The 25,744-nt window shown below is 42.3% G+C and overlaps 1 protein-coding gene across 1 annotated transcript; it reads right to left on the reverse strand.

The window, feature by feature from the left end:
* Positions 1 to 358: 358 nt before the first annotated feature.
* Positions 359 to 15,857, reverse strand: LOC134450558 (histamine H3 receptor). Its single transcript, XM_063200396.1, has 4 exons — positions 15,605 to 15,857; positions 13,629 to 13,795; positions 1,757 to 2,054; positions 359 to 1,036 (listed from the first exon to the last, which is right to left on the reverse strand). The coding sequence occupies exons 1-4, from the start codon at positions 15,855 to 15,857 to the stop codon at positions 429 to 431; spliced, it is 1,326 nt and encodes a 441-aa protein (XP_063056466.1). The 3' UTR covers positions 359 to 428.
* Between the last annotated feature and the right edge of the window lie 9,887 nt (positions 15,858 to 25,744).

Here is a 25,744-nt window from a genome sequence, read left to right on the forward strand (position 1 = left end):
CGGTTCGCGATTAGGTGTGGGAACGGGCACCGGCACGTTTCTCAGTCGGCCTGAAGACGCCAAGAGGGGTGGGTGGAGTTAAATAACCAGTGCTCTCCTCCATCCCCTATCCTCCATTGTGACTGAGGTACTCTTGGCAGTGGGGGAACAAACGCATACAGGGCCCCAGGGTAAAACACTGATAGGGCCTCCCATACGACCTGGCAAGGTCAAGCTAGGGCCCCCCTCGCCAATACGGGAGGGTCCTGGGCCCAGGCACCTGCAACTCTCCCGCTCCTCCTGCTCACCCCCTCCTCCTGCTCACATGTGATGGGTTGAAAAAGCAGCGACTGAATTTCACCACATACACTATGTGCCAGGGTGGTGGTGTGTGTGCGTGCAAGAGTGTGTGCGTCACACTGACAAATGCAAATCCCAGCACATCCATGTCACTGGCTGGTGTGGATGACGGCGTGCGGCTGGACAGACTGGCGCTTGGGGCAGAGGATCTTGGCGAAGGCCCGTCGGAAGCTGCTGTGGCAGAGCGGGTAGAGGAAAGGGTTAATGGCGGAGTTGAGCCACAGTAGCCAGAAGGTCACCTCGTACCAGTGGTGGTCCACACAGGCGCCGCTGCAGGCCGCACGGATGATCATCAGCAGCGTGTACGGCGCCCAGCACACAGCGAACACACACACGATCACCGCCAGTGACTTGGCGATCTTCTTGTCCCGCGACAGCCGTGACTGGCCCCCGCCGCCCCGCGAGGGCCCCACGGTTGAGCTGAGGCGGGTGGACAAGGCGCGGCATGTGGTCCATCCCCCCATGATGCTCCTGCGGCCCTTGGCTGCTCGATCCATGGAGAAGTTGGCCGACTGGTTGCTGCACGGCTCGCCACTGGAAGACGGAGACAGCTCCTCCTCGTCCTCGATCACCGCGGATACGGCCGCCGGCTCGCTAGACGACACCTTGCGTGTTTTGATGAAGAACACGGCCGCCGCCGACGCCCCACCGGCAGAATCCCTCCAGCCGCTGCGCTGCTCTTCAGCCAGCTCACCCACTACACAGTGAATACACCAGTGTTATTTTAACTCTTGAAGATAGATCAATATCAATATACTGTTTATATCAATATCAATAGTATTTGTAATCAATAGTATTTATCATAATAATAATAATAATAATTGTATTTGTATAGTACTGTGTCATACAAGGCATGTAACTCAAAGTGCTTAACAAATGGGAAAAAAACATTGTTAGAGATGGATTTAAAAGGAGAGGTATAGAGGAGAGGCAGAAATAGCAGGAAGGCAGAGGAAGAAGAGATAGACAGAGATTGTAGAGTCATAAGGTCAACGTAGGTTAGGACCAGGATTCTTAGATGCGTAAGGTCCATAGTGGCTGGGCCTATCATAAGTCATAGATAGTCACACAGAGATTGGGCGCTCAGGTGCGGCCCCTGGTGGCATCAGGGGTGAGGAAAAACTCCCTTTCGCTTGATTCATAGTTTGTAAGGGGGAAAAAAAGCTCAGTGAGGTCTGAGAAAAAAAAAAAAAAATCATACGCAACTGTCATTCAATATGCTTGAGAGAGAAAGAAGAAAAATATTCCAATAAGTTTTGTTGCCTATCCATGCTGTTGGAACAACAGCTAATAACTTGATCTCAATTAATTAATTGACTTCAAAAGTCACTCATAAGATAGCAACAACCCTCCCAAATTAAGTCTTATGTTCAAAAATACATTTGTACATTGTGTCATTTTTGAGTATGTACTCCACCTCTGGCCTTCTGGATGCCCCTCAGTCTCTCCCGCCGGCGGATGTTCAGGTAGATGCTAAAGTTGAAGAAGGCCACAGACACCAGCGGCGAGAAGAACTCGAAGGTGGACGCGCTGAGCAGGAAGTACCAGGTGCAATAGAACTCTGCGAAACACTGGTCGGCGGGAACGATGCTCTTGCCCACCAGCCACTCCCAGAAGACGATGGCGGGTCCGTAGAGCAGGAAGGCCAGCAGCCAGACCAGCAGCATCTTGCCCACCGCCTGGTTGGTCATCCCCTGCTGCGCTCGGTAGCGCACCTGGAGGAGGGGAGGAACGCACAAAAAAAATGGAGACTGTCTGGGGATCAGAGTATAGAAACATTTGAACAAAAAATGAACAAAAAAAATGATGATGGTGAACTTTATTTGTGAAATAGACTGTATTTGGGATACAAAGTACCCCCTGTTGGTCTACTTTACATAATGTACACTATATGCACACTATTTTACATATACTGTATGTATGTTTATCAATGTGCAATGTCCTGAAATATAAAATTAAAGTAGGCCTAAATGTGCCAGATTATAGCTCACTCCCTAATTTCAAAATAGGCAGGTGAGATGTTTACAAGCAGAGAAATGAAAAGCATATACATATTCTTTTATACAAAAAACACTGTTAGTAAAAGAAAGAAAGAAAAGCTACTAATACAAAGGCAATACACATGTTAATAACAGGGGCCTATACTACAAAGCTGGTTCAGGATATGTTAAGGTTAAGTTAAGAGGTAAATCATCTAATACAAGCTTTTCTAAATAAAATGAGGACCCCAGGCTCTTCTATATGATGATTTACCTCTTAACTTAAAGTGATACTGTCCCATTTTTGGAAAAAAAAGCTTATTTTACACCTTCCCTTGAGTTAAATAATAGGGTTTTACCGTTCTCCTGTAGTTTCAACTGTTTTCTAGTTATGACAGTGCAAATTTTACCTCCAAGCTAACAGTTAACATTGAGTCCCATGAGACCAGTTAGCCGCGAGCTGGTTTCATAGGACTCAATGTTTACTGCTAGAATGGAGGTAAAATTTGCACTGCCATACCGCGAGAACGATTGAAACTACAGGAGAACGGTAAAACTTATTTAACTCAAGGGAAGGTGTAAAATAAGCTTATTTCCAAAAATGGGACAGTATCACTTTAACCTTAACTTATCCTGAACCAGCTTTGTAGTATAGACCCCATGACTGGGAATTAATGCTGTGTGTGTTTGCGTGCGGGTGTGAACTAGAGGAGCGCACATCTTTGTAGGGCTCTGAGCCACAGTTTAATTTGGCTCTTGAAGGTAACTAAAGGGGGACATTCTCCATTGGTGTTGTGTTCCATAATGCACCACCTTTAATGCATAGTGCATTAAAGGATAGTTCCGGCGTAAAATGAAAGTTTCACCATCGCTTTCCCATGCCACATAATGTATCTAATGATGAGCCATTCCGGGCAATGCCGCGCCGTTATGGAGTTAGCTAATTTTAAGCTTTTTGGTGAAAAACGCAGCCAACGCATCACGGCGGGGCCAATTCTAAACCTATTCTTTTCTGATGTGTCCCCGCTATAAACAACTTCAAAAACGCTACACACTTCATCACAAAGGTCTCGTCAATCAAACCGAGGCACAGAGAATGTCATCGGACCACACAATCTTTCACTGGCCAGTGTTTTCAGAGGTGTCTCACTGTTGCAACTCTCTGACCCGGATGCAGGCTACTCAATCAGGTGGCTAGGTAGGCTAAACATGGTCCGCGGTTCGCACCGGCTGCGACCGTAAAATGAAAAGCTGGAACCCCGACCGTTTTCACCGACTGCCACTGTCTAAACCAGCCATATTACGGGAATGGCTAATAGCATTAGAAGTGGACGAAACTGGCGTAAAAACCCGGAGGGATCGCTACTACCGTGTGTGCAGGCAGCAGATTTGAAGAGTTGCATGGAGAGTACAGGTAGGCAGACTACTCTTACAAAGTAATTGCAACACGGTATAATATAGCCTAACATGGATTCAGCTTTGTAATAACACACCACTGGTGGTGTACTTACATCTGTAAGAGTACTTCTAGTACGACACCTCCAGCCCTCCTCCGTTGCGTAATGGTCCATCTGACCTCGCGCGCCCTGGTCATTAGAGTCTACTTCACTGAAACTACTCTAGCATGCTTGACATCAACCACATCGAATGCCTCAGGTCGCACAATTTCACTTGCCATCCCGCGCTAGTTTGTTTTGACAGTGTATTTATCTCCTGTAGTGGGCTACATTTACTGTACCTGTAGGCTATGCCTTCCCAAAACAGAGTGCTTGCTGGCAAAGACGCGCGGTGTTGCAAACAGATTCACAGACTGTCAAGATTCATGAGCCAGACACATTTACACATGTTTCTCTCTCTTCAAACATACCTCCAGCCATGCGCCTTTTTGACACAGCATTCCTCTTTAGACGGTTTCGTTTAGGTGTTCCATCTCCCTTACTCTTCTTGTAGCCATCATCCATCATCCTCGAAATGCTCCCTCCACACACGGTAGTAGCGATCCCTCCGGGTTTTTATGACAGTTTCGTCCACTTCTAATGCTATTAGCCATTCCCGTAATATGGCTGGTTTAGACAGTGGCAGTCGGTGAAAACGGTCGGGGTTCCAGCTTTTCATTTTACGGTCGTAGCCGGTGCGAACCGCGGACCATGTTTAGCCTACCTAGCCACCTGATTGAGTAGCCTGCATCCGGGTCAGAGAGTTGCAACAGTGAGACACCTCTGAAAACACTGGCCAGTGAAAGATTGTGTGGTTCGATGACATTCTCTGTGCCTCGGTTTGATTGACGAGACCTTTGTGATGAAGTGTGTAGCGTTTTTGAAGTTGTTTATAGCGGGGAAACATCAGAAAAGAATAGGTTTAGAATTGGCCCCGCCGTGATGCGTTGGCTGCGTTTTTCACCAAAAAGCTTAAAATAAGCTAACTCCATAACGGCGCGGCATTGCCCGGAATGGCTCATCATTAGATACATTATGTGGCATGGGAAAGCGATGGTGAAACTTTCATTTTACGCCGGAACTATCCTTTAAGGCTAAAAGAGGTTTTCCTAAAAGGAACCTCCATATCTCTACAGTCAATCAATACAGTAAGACAAGGGAAGGGTGGGGTGGATAGATATGGACCAGGCAGGTGGACCAGGCAGGTAGACAGACAACATTAAGGAAGAACAAAGCAGCATAATACATTGGGAGAGAATGATTCCAAAAGGTTCACTAGTTCACCATATTGTTCACACTATACCGTACAGAACAAGGTGTTATGTAATTCTGAGGACATTGTGAATGAGTGGAAATATTCAACTAATGTGTGCTGGTTGCTCATTCCCTGCTGAGGTCGGTAGTGGACATGGACAGACACAAAAATGCAGAAACAGTTGTCAAGTATCCGGTTCGGGAGTAAAATCTCTGCCACAAATTTGATCCAACCAGCTCTGTATCTGCTGTTCATAATACTGTAAGTGGTAAAGACCTGATGATCAGCTACTCAGCAAAGTCCTGTGTGGGATGGAAACTGTGGCAGGGCTTTAATCTCTCAACCAGATGTTTAACACCTCTGCAAAAATGGACGGTGGAGCTCACAATGTGAGAAACATTTGAACATAAAAATGAATTTAAAAGGTTGACTAGTTCACCATATTGCACACACATTCAATAATCAACTACTGTAATGCATGATGTGGCTGGATACCAAGAGTCTGGCAATACAAATTCTGAATGAGCCATTTGCATTGTTGTTTTAAAAAGAAAAAGAACAAGACACTTTTCACTAAGTTAGTAAGTTGGGCAAATTGATTTCTGTTATTTTTGCTAGATTTCACATGAACATTTTACTTTGCCAATATTGCTAGAAATTCACAGGGAGCACAAATACATCTATTAATCACACACGTGAATACTGTCACTAACCAATTTATGACACCCCCCTCCCCCAAAGGGGTCTTGATCCACTGTTAAGGAACCACTGAGTTAGTTGTGCAAGTGCAGCACGTGGCATGTGTCATCAATTACAATCGGGCAGGTCCTGCAAATCCTGCAATCCAATTCAATGTTTGTCTGTCATAGTGTGAAAGCTGTTTGTTAAGCATTTTCTATGGTTTAGAGTGGGAGTGTTGTTTAGTGATTTGCTCAACACTTTGTTGTGATGTGATTGTGTCAGATTTGGGTTGTTGCCACTGTTATCTTTATCTTGTGCAATTAATTAGACATACACTCAAGCACCAATTACATGACTTGTGATGTATCCGCTGGCATCTGTGGTGCATGTGAAATGTGTGAGTGAATGCGAATGTAAAATCTAATGTGAAATGCAACAGCTGCTGTTGACATAGCAGCCAACAAACACAATGCATTACAGGAAAACAAATGCGGTAAGACGTAAAAACACGCCGGGATGTGGGTGTAAGTTGGAAGTAGGCCTACTCTGCCCTCGTAACCCCTTTGCGCAGAGCCTTTGTTATAACCTTACTGTCACCAAAATTGTGATGATCAAGTCTTCATCTGTTACTGAAGCCTCTCTGTAATGCCATGGCACAGTTGTTATGAAGTAGTTGAGTCTTTCCAGCAACCACTGAACAGGTCCACCGGCAGGCCCATATGCAAAGGCTACAGACGATAAATGCACATGTTTTACACTGAGGCTGCATCATAGGTATCCAAGATCGCACTGCCTACTGACTCCCTTCAGTGTCAGTGAACATGGTTCCAACTACAGACCTATCTCTAAGCTTCCTTTCCTATCCAAGGTCCTGGAAAAAATTTGTACTTCAGCAGGTGCAATCGCTTTTAGACTCCCATGGCATATTTAAAACCTCTCCAGTCTGGCTTTAAAGCCCTCCATCACACAGAATCAGCTGACTCTGGTGACAATGTCATTTTAATTTTACTGGACCTCACTGCTGCATTTGACACTGTCGATCACAAAATTTTAATTTCCCGCCTCGAAAACTCTGTTGGTATCAAAGGCACTGCCCTTGATTGGTTTAAATCTTATCTGGCAAATAGATCTTCTCTCTTCTCCCTTGATTTGCTATCCTTCGAAAATATAACGTCTCTTTTCATTGTTATGCTGATGTCACACAGATACTGTATATGCCCCTTAAATATTGTGAGTCGAATGCCTTCAATCAATTACTTGACTGCCTTGAGGACATCAAAGCATGGATGGCCTTCATTTTTTAAGCTTTAGCAAAAGCAAAACTGAGGTCCTTGTCCTTCGGCCTAGTACTACCTCTGCCCTCCAAAGGATTTAGGCCCCCTCTATGTAAAAGACTCAAAAAACCAAAAAAGCAAAAAACCTTGGGGTGTTTTTAGATTAATTTTTTTAGCATGGACAAACAAATCAATATGGTTGTTAAGTCTAGCTTTTATCATTTACGAGTAGTATCCAAGGCCAAATCCTCTTTACCTTTTAAAAACTTTGAAAGAGTCATCCATGCTTTTATTTCGTCACGCCTCGACTACTGCCATGCCTTATAGGCTGGCCTTAGTTCTTCCTCTATCTCTCGCCTGCAACTTGTGCAAAATGCTGCTGCCCGCCTCTTTACCAAAACTCGAAGGCGGGAGCACATTACGCCTGTACTTGCTGCTCTTCACTGGCTCCCCATACGCTACACGCAGGGGTGGGGAACCTTTTTCATTCGAAGGGCCACTCCAAATCCATCCGAGGGGCGTAAAAGTCCTCCGAGGGCCGTATTATGAACACAAACCAGGATTTTCCCCTTCACTTTACGCTGATATTGAAGGCAGCCACCTTTTCAATAAACACCACCTTCTCTAGGTTCCTGGAATATAACTTAATTGTATTGCAAATGCATTTTCTAAGATTCCTTTACAAAATATGTCATATTTCATGTGAAGCTGAATAACATTAAAATTATATCAGGGGCCGGATAAAACGGCAGACGGCCCTCGAGATATAGGTTCCCCACCCCTGCGCTACAGAGTAGATTTTAAGATTATTTTAATGTTTTTTAAAGCTCTTCCTGGCCTGGCACCATCTTATTTATCTAACCTACTAGTGGTGTCAACAATGATCGATTCGGCGATACAATCCAAAGCGGGGCATGGACGATCCAGAATCGATCCGGCAAGTTCCAGAATCGATCCGGCAAGTTCCAGAATCAATCCGGCAATTTTTTAAAGTTTCAATTACTTCCATGGATATTTTGGGAGCAAATGAATGTTAAATTAAATAAAAGCACCTCAAAACATTGCAAGACTGATACAGACTGATACAGAAAACAGCCAATAAATTGTTGCTCACTATCTGACTACTTGTATTGCCTCATCATGACTGATTTAACATTTGCTTTGCTTTCAGTAAAAATGTAATGCATTGCAATGCATTGTAGAATTAAATCGGATCGGATCGGATCGCATAGAATCGAATCGAATCGCTACCTCCAGAATCGTGATCGAATCGGATCGTGAGGGCAGTGCCGATCCACACCACTATGACCTACTAAAAGTAAACACCCCCTCCAGGTCCCTCAGGTCTTTAGAACAATCGCTACTCATTGTGCCACCCTCCAGGCTGAAAACCAGAGGAGACAGAGCTTTTGCAGTGATGGGCTCTAAACTCTGGAATGACCTGCCACTCTATCCGCCTGTCCCCCTCCTTAGCTGCTTTTAAAACACCTTAGAACTCACTTTTATGCATTAGCTTTTAACACTGTATGATTTATATATATGTACCTAGTTATTTGCTTATTTATTTTCATTTTATTTTTTCTATTTCTCCTTTCTAAACGTTGATTATTCCCTTGGCTTTTTAAAATGTGTCTTTATGAAACTGTCCCTTGCTCTGCCCTAGCTAACCTATCCCCTTTTTTTCTATATGATGCTCAGTTTTTAGACCTTACTGATTGTGACTATTTCTCTTTTTTGTCGAGTGGTCTTTGTCCTGTGTCCTCAAGTATGTCTATCTATGTGTTCTAAGGTTGAAAGATTCTTTCAAGTCCTCTTACTTGTCCAGGACTTTGGACAGCTACATCTGTTGTATTTTAAAGTGCTTTATAAATAAAATTGACTTGACTTGATGCATCTGGTTACGTCTTAGTACATCTACTTTTCACCTGTGACCTATTTTTTGACAATTGTGGCCTCACTTTTTATTACTTCCGCAAGTTCAATAAAAATACAGATAAAACTAGTGTCTTCGTGTTGGCTGTGACAAGTTATGATGGTGGTGAAAACGAATGTCCCTTTGGGGACAGTAAAGGATATCTATCTATGTATCTAACATAGCAGTAATAGAAATGTTATTATACAAACTTACATTTACTATAACCCAAGAACAGCCCAAATTATGCTCGTAATTACATAGATAGATCAATCAATTCAAATGATGAGAAAGGTTGTCCTTGTTTACTGGTACAAAGTCGAAGGTTTATGTGACTGACGCAGACTGTGACTCATTTTAAATGAGCTCAAGGTATAGCTGTAAAAAACTCCACCTCATATAATGAATGTTACAAAAGTCGTTTCCAATGCAACCGTCTGGGAGGAGTGTCTCTCTGCCTGTGCCACAATGTCAGAAGTCTAGCTTCAGTGAGATACCTGAGACTTGGAAAATGACAACTATTCCCCCCTACTACACTTGGAAAATGACAACTATTCCCCCCTGGATTCGTCGCCATGCCTCTACCCATGGCTATTATGAGATATACAGTATTTATCTTGCTAAACTGCTGCTGTGCTTTTTCCATTGCTTGTATAATTTGGCAAAAGGAATTTGCATTTGCATTAAAGGGAAATATTTATTGTTAGTTAAATTATTTAATTACAGCCTGCATTTGTGTTAATTATATGAGATGTATTTCGCTTGTGTGTATACTGGCTGCTTTGTGACACCCTAACAGAACCAGGTACTATACCCTGGGCATTCGACTATTATATGGACAACAAGCCTGTGCTAGTTTTTCCTTCTGTAGTTAGAAGACCTGAGAAGCCTTGGTATCACTCCCTTGGCACCCAGCACTGTGGGGCTGTGGATGAATACAGTCAGACATGGAAGCCTTTGGTCTCTGAAATCATGTGCATCACTTTTATAAAACCCGACTCTTTATTTCTGCCTTTGACTCTTCAGTACACTACGGTATCAAAGTTACTATCATTAGATGTAATGATATCCTATCTACAAAGGATTGTTTTACAGGGACAAAGACCTTGTTATTCTCTATATTGTCAGGAGGGATACTAAAAGTCCACCATGTAGGGGGGGGGTTCAGTAATGTACAACAACCAAACAACAGGAGCTCAGTTGGAGACCTATTTTTTTATCACAGCATCTCACTCTGTCTCTCTCTCTCTCAACCAGCTTTTTATTCCTTAGTGATAGTCATGTTTTCAATTCACATCTACACAACTATGCATGTTATATTGTACACTAGTATTGGCTGAACAGTGTTTAAAGAATAAAATCATTATTTGTTCTGTAATACTTATGTAACCCACCTCTGGTTTGTTACCAGACACACAGCATACACACACAGCATGCATACACAACAGTGCACAACACACACGCAGACATAGACATAGAGCTGCTCCAGCTGTGCAGCTCGCGGTCGGCCCGTTGCTAGGCGACCACTTTGTTTATCCCTTTGAGGAGTAAGGAATTTCTAGAGGTTCTTCTAGAATTTTACTGGAACACTCTACAGCTCCTATAGACGTCTGTGTTAAAAATCTCGCAAAGACATTATGACATCATGATGAGAACTCAAAATTTGGGCAAAATTCTAATCACATATTTGTGATGGTACTCCTCAAAGGGTTAACGACTTTCACTTCTCTTGATTCTTGACTGAGACCTCCACGCTTTTTGATTCTCTGAACTTTCATGAATTGATCTTTCATCTTTCACACTTTCACCTTCTTTCAATTTCCCACATTTCTTTTACTATCTACCGCAATCAACTTTTCTCTTCTGACCTTTTCTCTATTTTTGGATTTGAAGACTTTTGATTTCAACTGCGAAACTCCGGTGAGTTGTTATTAGCATTTCGCTAATAACATGTAGCCATTTATAAAAACCAATCGGAGCTTTTAGACTGTTATGTAATGAATGACACGTTGTTTCCATATTTATAAGATACTGATATCGTATTGTATTATTTAGGAAGATAACTGTAAGTAGCACTTCTATTATTTTGTGAATAGGAGAAGACGATAAAAGTACAGTAATGTTGATAAGATTTGTATTATAACTTTGCTGTATCCCTAGTAATTGACTGTGATATTCAAAGGCAATTCGAGAGATATGAACCCCTAAGTCTCTTGTGGCGATATATTTTGTTGTATTTTGTTGTATTTTTGTATCTTTTCATGTAATGAATCAGTTACTGTAAACGGACGTTGAAATGAAATCCTCGCGACCAGCAAGGAATTGTTGGATGGTTTCTAGAATGGGCTCGTGTTAGCTGCGGCCCATATGATGTTGCCATAAGCATCAGTTATTGTATGACGAAGATTGATTATTGATTTTTATCACTGCTGTATGCAGATTGGTTTTTTTTTTAAGTACGCTTTGAACCCTGAACCCTGATCGAACCCTGAACCTGATGGCGAGCCTACCCCGTGAACGACGTCCCTGACCCGCGACCAAACCCTTGAAGACTGGACCCCCTGCCTTTCCCCAGATAAGCGTCACATACATTGATACAAATACACTCGACACTCCCTCGGACTATTTCCCTCCTTTTATTTTATTTATTTTCCCTTCCACGGACAATCCAAGTTTCCCTTTTTAATCTTCATGGACATTGGCCATTTTATTATTTTACAGAGCTCTGATTTTATTTATTTATTTTCACTATTTATTATTTTATTGTTTTGGGTACTTTAATACAGCTACAAGCTGAATACTTGAACTTAACCCCCTCCTTATTGATTAATAAATACTGTAATTGTTTTCTTGTATATCGACTGTTGTCTGTTAGATCATTTGCTTCTCCAGTAGCGAACCTATAGTCTCTAGGCCCAAGGAGATTTCCTCTCCCGTTCCCCTCCTTCTAACTCCCTCCTGTAGAATAATACTTATAATTCTTGTAACCCATTATAGTAGTGGTGTAGTGGGGTTACACTTATATCTGTGATATTTAGTCTGGGTGTGTTTACATATGTCAGCTCTTGCAATAAAAGTGTCAAGGCGAGGGTGAAGTGAGTCATTCTTGGAGCCATGGACTAATCTCTAGATCTGATAGTATGCTTGATACAGTAAGTGGTATTTATTGAGTGTTTTCCAACATTTCTATGTAATGTGTGTGGGGAGTTGGGACTGCTTGGATCTGATAGGTCTCCTACGGACTATAGTATTATCTTGAATCATGTAATACCATATACTCTACTACTGTATTGTATAGGAAGTACCGGTATGTAAACTTGTAATCAAAAGTGATTTACAGTGTTGGTTACTTCAGGACTTCAGGATGTTTCAAGCATTTAACATTCATCCTCACCACTTTTAGCCGAAATTGAAAATTTTATCTTAGTGAACCACTCTATTGATTTTGACACGCCATCAGCACTGTCTCCTGTGGTGTATAAAAGGTCATCTCAAGACGTGAGAAAACCTCACTGCCCTCCCTCATGGTCACAAAGGCATTTGATCTGTGGAGTGCATCAAATAGCGCTCCCACCTCTGCAACAGCCTGACTCTATTGACAAAAATACTTGAATAACAGACTAACGCACACACACGCACACGCACACACACACACACACACACACACACACACACACACACACACACACACACACACACACACACAGCAAGGAACATGTGGTGGCGGTGATTTCCTGTTGTATTGACCGTGGGCATGCTGACAACCCAGCAGCTGGTAATATGAGTGGATTGTACTGCTGAGCTTATCTAGGCCACATCACACTGATATTGTTGTGTTGTCTGTCTGTCTGTGTCTGGTGCCGAGAAGTTCATTGATAAAAGCACACGTTTTGGTTCCTCATTGTCTCCATTGTTCCCCATGATAACTAAATTCAATCCTTAACACTGGCACCTAAAACTGCTCCTTAGTTTGTGCAATTGACCCCTTTCAAAGTTATGTTGTCTCTGACTGCGCACACTTTGTTGGCTCAAACACACACACGCACGCACGCACACACGCACGCACACACACACACACACACACACACACACACACACACACACACACACACACACACGCAGACCCTGAAGGGAGAAGACATACCACCATGAAGTGTGTATGGTTGTAAAAAAATAGAGATCCTAAACCTACATGTGTTGCGCTATTCCGAGAGAGAAGAGGCTGTCCCAGAAGCATAAAGATGTTTGTGGTTAGAAGCAATTAAACGTACCGAGGACATCATCAGGAATACTCGTGTTTGTGGCGCCCACTTCATTTCTTAAGTTATAGTGACCGTCCATTTTCTTATCTCGGGAAAACACCTGGCTTTTTTATGTTCAAATGGTGGATTCTGCTTCAACAATGCGAGCGCAGTGCGATTACGTCACATCTGTGTACAAACAGTCAAACAGTAAAGGGGTCTATAGGTGTGTGTGTGTGTGTGTGTGTGTGTGTGTGTGTGTGTGTGTGTGTGTGTGTGTGTGTGTGTGTGTGTGTGTGTGTGTGTGTGTGTGTGTGTGTGTGTGAGTGAGTGAGTGAGTGAGTGAGTGAGTGAGTGAGTGAGTGAGTGAGTGAGTGAGTGAGTGAGTGAGAAAGAGAGAGAGAGAGAGAGAGAGGCAGAGAAAGAGGCAGAGAAAGAGAAAGAGGGGCAGAGAAAGAAGGAGAGAGAAAGAGGGAAAGCTAGACAGCTTAATTACTTGACCATCACTCACAGCTCTGGTGACAGACAGGAAGCGATCGTAGCTGATGAGGACGATATTGAAGACCGAGGCAGTGCACAGCAGGTAATCGATCACCAGCCACAGCTTACACAGGCCGCGGCCCAGCATCCACTGGCCCGTCAGGATGTAGGGGATGTAGATAGGTATGCAGAAAGCACCTGAGAAAGAGAAGGGTTATTATGGGAGCCAGGCAGGCAGACAAGACAGATAGACAGACAGACAGACAGACAATATATGTATGCAGTCAGTATGCAGAAAGCACCTGAGAAAGAGAAGGGCTATTATGGGAGCCAGGCAGGCAGACAAGACAGATAGACAGACAGACAGACAGACAGACAGACAGACAATATATATGCAGTCAGTATGCAGAAAGCACCTGAGAAAGAGAAAGGGAAAGGTTATGAAATGAGAGACAGACAAGCAGACAAGACAAGGCAGATAGATAGACACTCAGATAGACCACCAACCAAGTGACAATCTAGACAGAATCAATAACCCACGGGGAGCGTAACCAGGACCAAAACGGAACCAAAGACTTGTATTCCGTAAAAGGTTGTGGGAACCAAAGATTCCTAGTATGGATTAGGCTATATGGTAGGCAGATAGACAGGCAGGCAGACAAGAGACAGACAGACAGACAGGTGAGAAAAAATCTGAGACTTCAATGAGAGAGTTTTTCAGACTGCCTGTCTGTCTGACACGAGATCTGACATGAGACAGAGAGACAGGTTGGAAAAATGGAGAGACTTCATTGCGAATATGGAGAGTTCCTCAGACAACCTTCCTGTCCCTGGGGATCTGCATAATGCATTGTGGTTAAGCCAGTCAGGACCAGAGCATGACTCTCCCTATGCCACCAGGGATGAACAAAATGCACAAAATGGCTTTAAGATTGAGGCGTTTCAGGTGTTGCCCTCAAACAAATCATCATAAAGCATGAGACACCAACCCAACAATCGAAATCAATGCATCCACTGAGCATGGGAGAAATCCCATTATCTCCAACAGAGCAGCCACACTGCTGCTGCTGCTGCTTACAGCTGATGACAATTCAGTCTATTATGACTGAAGAGGCACATTGCAGAGTCACACACACACTCTCTCTCTCTCTCTCTCACACACACACACACACACACACACACACACACACACACACACACACACACACACACACACACACACACTCACACTCACACTCACACACACACACACACACACACACACACACACACACCTCTGTTCCTGTCCTGGTTACAGCCTGAGCTGTCAGCCGAGGAAATGCACCCCTAACAATCATGTAATGATCTCGACACTCACACGACTGTCACTTGTGCAGTATACACTCTAAGAATATGGGGACAGTAGGCTACTGCTGCTTCATGGCAATGCCATAGAGGAATCCTTTAGACAGTGTTTCAAGGAACCGTCAAGGCAAGATATCTTTATGATAGAATACAGAATGATATCTTTATGATGTTGACTTGCTGACGTAAGTCCTGAAAATATGGGAAAACACCATGGAACTATGCAGGGATTTGAAGAACTGCTTAAGCACCCTTAGTGGCACCATGCCAGAGACTTCTTCAAATGTTGAGATATGTTCAACACCCTCACATTATTCATCATCAAAGAATTTTCATCTAGCATTGCCTGTCTGAAACTTGATTTTATGACTGAATTTGAGCCTCAAGATAATTATTCACTGACAGGGAGCAGATTACTGTGGTGGGGTTAACAAAGGGAAACAACGGGTTTTGTAATGCAGCACATACTGTAGGTAACTAAAGAATTGTGAGCCACCAAAATGGTTCCCTTTATTTTTTATATTCATAATCTTTGTGATGTAGGTCAACATGTTCCACAACTGTTGCATTTATAAGCTTAAATTGTCTATACATTAATACACATCGTAGAAGAGTCAATGTTCTTAATCATTGGCAACTGATCCAGAAGCGAATTTTACTCACCTACAAGAAAATCAGAGATTGCCAAGTTCAAGAAGAAGTAATTGCTTTGATTTCGCAGACTTTTGTCCACTATGAATGCCAGAATAACAAGCGCATTTCCACCCACGACAACAACTATTAGAGTTATCATTAAGATAGCCAATATCACCAAAACGGATCCCGAGAGCGCAGCAGCATTTTCGCTTCCGTCCGCTGTAGGGTAGCCTGAAGTCAAGTTCCAGCTTGCGTTGTAGTCCGGTTCATGTGATCCCATCGTGGTCATCGAGGTAAAAGGTGTTTACTGACAGATGATCATATCAATCCTCTTAAGTTGGATTCTCACCCCACCGCTCAGATGACACTCCATTCGGTTCGTGCGGAATTGGTTCGTTCAGAGACATTTTGAAAATGTGCCGTTGATGTGCACCAAAATGTCTAAATATTTAGAGTACGCAGAGGTTCCACCTAACCTGAAGACCGTATGATGTGAAATAGGTAGCCAACTCAATCGACATCCAAACCCAGGTATTCCTTATGATTCGGTGCGGCACTCCGATGCGTAGCACAAAACGCGTAACTGAAACCCAAATGCTGCTTGCTTAGGCAATGCCCGTCAGTCCTTTGCGCACTACGAACAGCGCCCAGCGAGAAGGATCCATGTGAAGGACTGTACCTGTTGCACCTGTTGGATTGTCAAGTGAACCCTGACATGCTGAACAGGGTTGCAGTTGAATGCTTAGTCATTAAGCATTCAATTGTGGAACACAATCATACCACGGAGACACCAGATTTAATCACATTTCATCATATTTGTTCATTACGATGGTGGCAAGTCTAACAACGTGCAAAACTAGGATTGGAGGAACATTAATTTAACTAAAAAAATCTTTTTTATAAGTTTACACATAACACATTGTGGGGACATAATTTTTTGTACAAGGCTAGTAATATGCATGTGTCTGCTTACGCAATGTGAGTGGCGATAACCATTGGATTCAGAAGAGTGCACACGGAGCCAACAGTGATGCGCGGTAGGCTACTAGGCCGTAAGTTGTGTAGTCTACGTAGAACGCGGGTATACGGAGTATAGCCTACCCACTTCTAAATTTCAGGGATTTCAGTATAGGCCTACCCACTTAAAATGGATTGATCCATTGTTTTGAATAGCACAAATACTGTACAAATATAGTATACCCACTTCAAAAAATGCTCAAATATATAGGCCTACCCACCATAAAAAAGTAGACTACACCACTGGCCGTAACACTATCGTCGCCTATAGTGCCTGCATAGGGCACTCATTCATTTCTTTCTAAGGATTCATGAATAGGCCTATCTAATGGTGTTTTGGGGTGGGCTGGCATAAGCTGACAGGAAGTCAGGCAAGCACACAGCTCAAAAATAGCCATCTGATGACGAGTGTCTGCAGCAGCATAAGCTCAACAACAGCGATGGGATGTAAAACTTTGTGCGCTCTGCTCTCAGCCGCCAGCATGAACATTGAACACTGCATTCCATGAGATTCAGCGTGGCACATATTGATACAATATTTGGCCACTTGATACAACATTTGCCCACTCCTCTTTGCAAAACCGCTCCAAATCTGACAGTTTGCGAGGACATCTCCTGTGCAAAGCCCACTTCAGATCACCCACAGCTGAAGGAGACATTTGCCGATTTAGGCATGAGCCTATTGAGGTTCTGAATACATTTTAACAGGAGGCCGAAGCTTTTAGCACAATGACCATACGCACAGCAACTTTTTGCTATTTCTTCCCCTTAAAGCTTTTATGTCTATTCTTCTTTTCAATTGCATCGTACAGCTCCAGGCCTTTTTATTAGAATACCATGAAAAAGTTGATTTATTTCCATAATTCCATCAATACTGTTAAACAGTCATGGATTGTAGATTCATGGCCCAGTTTTTTAACTATTCCAATCATTATTTTTTTTCTTTTTATATACATTGGCCTTCCAGCTCAAAAAAAACCATGAATTGGGGAATTCGCATTAATATTGTTATAAAATCACATTTTTCTTCATCAAAATTCGGGTCACATTAAATCAGTTGAAATTTGGTACTTTCTACATAACATGCAATGGTCAATACTTGGTTAGGACATTCTCTGTCTTCATAATGGCCATGATGTGTTTAACATTGAAGTCAAAGGCAAAAACAGTGCATGGGAGTTATGGAAGGCCAGATATTCTTGATGCTTTGCTGTCAGCTGTTCTTGTTTGTTGACCTGGTGCCCCACACTTCACTCTTCAATATACCCTGTAGATTTCCATGCCACGTTTTGGTGTTAACTCACCAGTTTAATTCTAACTCAACAGAAATAAAACCCCATTCATTTTCAATGGGGTTTCATTTCTGGTTATTTAGAATTAAACTGGTGAGTTAGCGCCAAAACGTGGCATGGAAATCTACAGGGTATATTGAAGAGTGAAGTGTGGGACACTATACAAAAACAGCTGACGGCAAAGCATCAAAGATATCTGGCCTTCCATTACTCCCATGCACTGTTTCTGCCATTGACTTCAATGTTAAACGCATCATGGCCGTTATTATTAATAATATTAAGACAGAGAGAGTCCTAACCAAGTATTGAACATTGCATGTTGTGTAGAAAGTACCAAAGTTCAACTGATCTGATGTGCACTGATGTGCAACAAATTTTGATGAAGAAAATTGTGATTTTATTACAATATTCTAATGGTGTGAATTCCCCAATTCATGTTTTTTTTTAGCTGGAAGACCAAAATGTGTAAAAATAAACAATTTAATGATTGGAATAGTTAAAAAACTGGGCCATGAATCTACAATCCATGACAGTTTAACATTATTGATGGAATTATGGAAATAAATCAACTTTTTCATGGTATTCTAATAAAAAGGCCTGGAGCTGTATGTTGTAGTACAGGTGGGCAAAGTTGTGATTTTTTTTTGTCAATTATTTACATCATGAAAACCTGGCATTTGAACAGGGTTGTGTAGACTTATAATTGGCTAGCCACTCTACCAGTAAAATGGATTCACAATTCGTTGAACAAGCTGATTGAGCTGCTGTGGCATTGAGTTGTTTTGTTGTACCCCTCTTTTGAGCAGTGGATAATTAATGACATTATCAGTTTGTCAATCAACCTTTAAAAATACATTTCCATGGACACACGCCTTGGAAAATGGACACTGTGCACTGTAAATAAGAGACATTGTTGTGACAGAATTCTGGAAGATGTAAAGCATTTTGGTTTAAAAAAAAAAAAAAAAAACATTTACACTGTTTGTGCAGTGGAACAGGCCGGATGGATGTCTGCAGTAATGGAAGTATCCTTACACGTAAATAGAAGCTTTATCACAGAGTTTAGCTGTATGATGGCTTGGGGGAAGAAGCTCCTTTTCATGCTGTCAGTGTTGGCCTTCAGCTGCCAATCACATCTGCCTCATGGGCTGTTATTTGGGGTCACTACCAATTTCCCTGGCTTTCACTCGGCAGCAGCTGGTGTAACTAAACATCCTGTAGGCTACGGACAGAGATCCTGATTGTTCTGTGACCCATGTCAACCACTCCTCCGAGATAAGAGCAGAGTTGTCCTCGTTTTGTGGCGCTTCCCATTTCTCAGTCTCTTCAAATGCTGGGCGCCTTTGACTGTAGTTAGATGGGGGATGTGGAGTTTATTGTGATAACCTTTATATTGGGAAAGCAGCGACTGATGTCACCCCACAGTGTATGACTGCATGAGAAGGTAGTTAAACACTTTTGAAAGCAAGAACGCGGAGGCAAGCTATTTAAATTTCACAGCTATTCACTATCAAATATCACCGAAAGTTTATTAAGTTCAAACCATGGCAACAAAGTTGTTGAGTTAATCAGTGAAACTTGACTGTCATGAGAGAATCCACAAGAACCCTTGCTAGTCCTGTAGAATAATGCAGCTGCATGCATTATTCACGTTTCCTTCCAAATATTGGATGATGGTTGTCATCAAAGAATTGTTAAAGAAAATGAAAAGAATGCCGCACACCCTGCTCCATCGTTTATTGGTGAAGTGACGTTTCGGCCGTCTGGCCGTCTTCAAACTTGAAGTTTGAAGAAGGCCAGACGGCCGAAACGTCACTTCACCAATAAAACATGGAGCAGAGTGTGCGGCATTCTTTTCATTTTCTTTAACATTTGTATGCTCAGGAAGCCAGCACCTCAAGAAAGACTTTATTGGTGTGCGATACCTCTTTTTTTCTAATGTCATCAAAGAATGAACATGCATACTGTACATTATACATTTACATTTAGAAAAAAGAATGAAATACAGTAGCCTACATACACTATATTACTGAAAGTATTCACTCACCCATCCAAATGATCATGATGCTGAGGCACAAGGTGCAAACAGGTGGCCGACTTTCTGCACAGTCAATTGCCACAGAGCTCCACGTGACCTTCAGATTGGCCCAAGTACAGCACGCAGGTCCAAGTCTTAGCCTACAGTGCTGTTCAAAATTATTCAACCCCTTCTGAAATTAAGTGAAATGAGTTTTAGCCATTTTTACATTGTTTGTCTTTCTGGAACTGTAATCAAGACCATCAGATCAATTAAGGAGTTGTAAACTAGACAAATGCAACTTAAATTGCAACAATATCTCTGGTGATATCCTAACAAATGGACTTTCTTTGTTTACAGCATTCTCAAAATGGTTTAAACTCCTTAGTCACATGCATCCTTAGTACTTACTACACATCCTTTGGCATGAAGTATCTTCCACTGATCCATAGGCAGCTATCTTGGCCCATTCTGTGTGAGCAAATGGATCCATGTCCTTCACTTTATGGGACTGTGTGTGCAGCATCTGTCTTCTTCTGGTCGCACCACAGATTTTACATTTGGTTTAATGGTGCTTTCATGTGGTCTTCCGAAGTAGATGTTATCTAGTTGCGAAGTGGTATTTACAAGTGCGTTGCATTCATGTGCTTTTTTGATGTTGTTTACAAATTCAAAATGGCGGACCAGAGTGAGACTCGGGTCAGTTTTTTAAATAAAACGATTATAGACTGTTTTTCATCAGCTACAGCAAGCAAATGAATTAGGAAGTCAAAAGGTAAAAATGCTGAATATTTTCTGACACTGTCATTTACCGTGACGACTGTCTGAACATACTGAATGCCGGTTTTTGAGTATTTCAACTTAGCGGTTGCCATGGTGAGAGTAGAGCCAACTGTTGTGTACGTCATCATCTCGTAAACTCGTTTATCAAAACTTTCTACGAGTTGTCCACTGTCCAGTGGTAAATACCAGAAGCGGTGGCGTTCATGTGTGCTTCGAATGTCGGCATTTGGTATTTACGATAATTACGAGACCACATGAACGCACAATAAGTCAGGTGATTATGATGGCCTTTGTAGAATGTTCCAACCCTTCATTCTTCATCCTTCATGGAGGCCTTCATATTGCAGTGTGTGCCTTTTGGTGTGAGCTGAAACCAACTACCTTCTTGTCAAGCAGTCACCTAAGGATTTAAAATGTATCCATATTAGGGTGCATCAGATGCCCCCTATGAAAAGATATTGCCTTGGCCCTATAGTAAAAATGTTCTACACCCAGTAAAAACACACTGTGTAAAATATTTTGAAATTTGGATGAAGTCTACCGGGGCCACCAGCCCCATGAAAATAGAAAATAATGGTGATAGTCAGAATCTTGGAATAGAAATGGACATTTTGCTGCATAAAGCTACCCAATAAAAAACATATTGTCTCAGCTCTGTGATAAAAATGTTCTATGCACAGTAAAATCACTCTGTGTAAAATATGTTGAAATTTAGATGAATTCTACCGGGTCCACCAGGCCCATGAAAAATACAAAATAATGGTGATGGTGATGGGCAACCTGGATTCCAAAGCTGAAGTCCAGTGCCACATATTCCAAATGACATACCTAGTTTTACCTTTCCAGTTAGGGCAATTGGACAGGTAAAGCCAGGTAATTTGAAATCTGTGGCACTGGATTGTGGCTTTTGAATCTAGGTTTGCCATTGTCTTAAAACAGAGGTGGACAAACCGCGTGACACATTTGCCCCAGCCAATATAATGAACCAGCTGAGCCTAATTACCACTTAAGCCAGGTTGATGAGGTAATTAGTGAGATCACCTGTATTGGGAGCACAAACAGAAGGAATATCTAAGCAGGTTGTGTATTCAGTCGATCCACTTACACAGACTTCAGTCTCAGGACAGACTGATGGTCGAACTGCTATATTTAGGCAAATTTGCTCTTTTGCAACACAATATCAATTCCTTGCTGCCTTGGACCACTGCTAGTCAGTCATGCAGCTTTGCAATCTCTTGCTTGATACTGTTATATTTGTGTGTTTCACCTGTGGGCCTACAATTCATGGAGGAACATCTGTACCAAAGCTGTGAATGTTCCTTGGAATGCCTAGGCTACAAAGCAGTCAATACAACTGTATTGAAGAGTGCCATTACTTCTTTGTCCCATCGCCTGTGGTAGTATTTCACTTTACTCCATCAGATGAGTACCATAACTTACCTGAGAGGCCCTTGGCAATGGACTCTGGACCTGGTGATACCCATGACATACCTAGAAGCCACTTAAGTACAGGTTTTGGGAAGCCACTCTTTCCAACATCACATACAGTTTTATTGTATGTACTATATTGAACTACTGCAGGGATTTCTTAAAAAAAACACAAGTCATTCCAAGGAGCATTCACAGCTTTAGTACAGATGCTCCATCAGGTATTAACAGCTACCTGTACAATCCTAGGCCCACAGGTGAAGCACACAAAAGTCATACAACTTCGCAATCTCTTGCTTGATACTGGCAGTGGGTCAGCTGGTTCATTATATTGGCTATATTTGGAACATGTGGCACTGGACTTTGGAATCCAGGTTGCCCATCACTATCAGCATTGTTTTGTATTTTCATGGGCCTGGTGGACCCAGTAGAATTAATCTAAATTTCAACACATTTTCCACAGAGTGATTTTACTGTGCATAGAACATTTTTTTATCACACAGCTGAGGCAATATGTTTTTATTGGGTAGCTTTATGCAGCAAAATGTCCATTTCTATTCAGGGCTGGACTGGGCGATAAATAGGGCCCGGGCACCTTTGGATTTAAGGAGATTATTGGTGCCGGAGAACTGACTCATCGGTGGGCCCCGCACCCTCATGGGCCCCTATTTTCAGTAATGTAAAAAAAAGGGGGGGGGGCCCATGAGGGTGCGGGGCTCACCGGGAAATGCCCGCCATGCCAGATGGCCAGTCCAGCCCTGTTTCTATCCAAGATTTTGACTGTCACCATTATTTTCTATTTTCATGGGGCCGGTGGCCCCGGTAGACTTCATCCAAATTTCAAAATATTTTACACAGAGTGATTTTACTGTGCATAGAACATTTTTATCACAGAGCTGAGACAATATGTTTTTTATTGGGTAGCTTTATGCAGCAAAATGTCCATTTCTATTCCAAGATTCAGACTATCACCATTATTTTCTATTTTCATGGGGCTCGTGGCCCCGGTAGACTTCATCCAAATTTCAAAATATTTTACACAGTGTGTTTTTACTGGGTGTAGAACATTTTTACTATAGGGCCAAGGCGATATCTTTTCATAGGGGGCAACTGATGCACCCTAATCCATATATACCCTTTAGTACCCATAACCTATGATGACAAAATGACCTTTTCTTTTGACTTCTTTGACCTATACTTCATCATGTTACAAGTGACTGTTCCAGATACTAGTGACAGTGTAGGAGCTGAGCATCACAGACCTTTTAAATCAGCTCTTAATTGTTCTGTTCACATCTACTGGTCATTTCAATACCAAATCGAAAATATTTGGTTGATCCTCTGTCCTAAAGGGTGATAATCTTCAAGGGGTTGAATAATTGTGTCAGATGTATCATAATTGTGTGTATGCACATTAAAAGAGGGAGAAAAAGTACTTTGTCTGTCTTCAGCATGCATTCTCTCTGTCATACTGAAAAAGACTGATTTTGTAGATGAAGTATACTGTACATAGTAGTGCAATCAAAAATAGATAGGAAAGATGAGGAGCTAAAAACAAGGAAGTCATTTTCAGTGCTATTGAATCACAAAAATGTTATCCTACTTTTGAAAAAATATGTTTGTAATTTTAGCTGCATTTGGCTCATTTGGTCATTATGAACACAAATATGCATTGAATTCTCTAAACGCCTTAACAGCATTGGGGGATTGAATACATTTGAATACAACTGTTCATCACCAAGTGCAATGCAAAGCGATGGATGCAGTGGTGTAAAGCACTGTGTAATAATAAAGAACCTATGCATGGTGCAACCTTTTCTCATTTTTCAGTTTTACAATATTTTGGTCAGCACTCTCAAAAGAAGAAAAACTTGTTGAGTGAAGCTTTATGAACTTTTGTGGTGTAAAGCACGCCACCACTGGACTCGAGTGGAGAGACATGTGAGGAATGAGGAATCACGCCTTTCCATCTGGAAATCAAATGGACGAGTCTGGGCTTGGAGGTTGCCAGGAGAACGGTAAATTGTGCCGTGGAGTGGACTGCATTGAGCAGAGTGTGAAATTTTGTGGATGAGGAATTATGATGTGGGGTTGTTTTTCAGGGGTTGGGCTTGGCCCCTAAGGAACTTTGAATGCTTCAGGATACCAAAATATTTTGGACAATTCCATGCTTCCAACCTTGTGTGATCAGTTTGGAGTGGGCCCCCTCCAACATGACTATGCACCAGTGCACACAGCCATGTCCAAGAGATGGATGACAGATTTGGTATGGATGATCTTGATTGGCCTTCACAGAGTCCTAACTTGAAGCCGATAAAACACCTTTGGAATGAATTAGAGTGAAGACTGACAGCCAGGCCTTTTCGACCAACATTAATGTGTGATCTCACCAATGCGCTTTTGGAAGAATGGTCAAAAATTCCTATAAACATACTCCTCAACCTCGTGGATAGCCTTGCCAGATGAGCTGAAGTTGTAAAACTAGCAGAATGTTGACTAATATCATATTGAATCCTATGGGTTAGAAATGGGATGGCAGTTAAGTTCATGTGAGTCAAGTCAGGTGAGCAAATACTTTTGTTAATATAGCGAGCATACATACTGTACATGCATGCATACATACATGGTCAGACTTCAGGTAGCGCAACGGCATCTAATGCCCATAAATGTATTAGTAATTAATGGTCGATATGCTGCAGTGAAAAAACAAAAAAACAAAAAGCACTGGCTGTCGTTACGCCATCCTGACGTGTGCTACAGCTGAAACGTCACTGACCCACATAGATACAGTGCATACAGTACATAGCCATTACATAAGACTCTATATAGTCCTGTGTAGAATAGCACTGCTGCCTTTGTTGTTCAAGCTTCCTTCTATATCACTGTTCAGCATCCTTCATTGTTCTGCAAACATGGTAGCTGCCTACTTGTGTTCCTTCATGTTTCCAAGTTGACAGTCACTTGTTGCTGGCAGTTACCCCTTCTCTCTGATCTGCTACTATCAAAGTCAGATGTATGCCGAGAGGCAGTCCGCTAAAACAAACCTTTGATTAATATTAAAGCAATTAAAGACAAAAGGGCCCTTTCAGTGCTTTCTTGATGGCTCCCCCCCTCCCCCCCATAAGTGCTTGAACAAACCCGCTGCCAGGCTGCATTCATTTGGCTCTCCAGCTGTCTGTTACGGCAGACAACAGAACAGGCCAGAGGTGAGCGACACTTCATCAGAAAGCCACTTCTCATCCCATCCTATCCCGTTCCCCTGTCTGCCATCTTTGATCTTCATATGAAGAGCGTAGACCCCACAGTTGGCTGAAAAGCCCCTAAATATTCATGAGGCCTCACTCGTGAGTAACATGGAGGGACAAAATGACAGGCACACCTACCTGCTTAACAGGCATCTCACTCGACCCCACCCCAGGGGTCCTGTTTTGACGCAGCCAATACCCATGAGCAATTTCAATGGATTCATTATTTTGGATCCCTGTAAGCAGACCTGTCTGTAGCATCACAACAAATGCTAGTCAAACTTTAGAAAAAAAGAAAAACATCTACTTCAAGAACATTAAACTTTCTAATTCCCATCGGGATGAAAACATCTTTACTACTCTACTCTTCTTTTTCTACAGTATA

The sequence above is a fragment of the Engraulis encrasicolus genome, chromosome 6, assembly GCF_034702125.1.
Source record: "Engraulis encrasicolus isolate BLACKSEA-1 chromosome 6, IST_EnEncr_1.0, whole genome shotgun sequence".
NCBI lineage: Eukaryota > Metazoa > Chordata > Actinopteri > Clupeiformes > Engraulidae > Engraulis > Engraulis encrasicolus.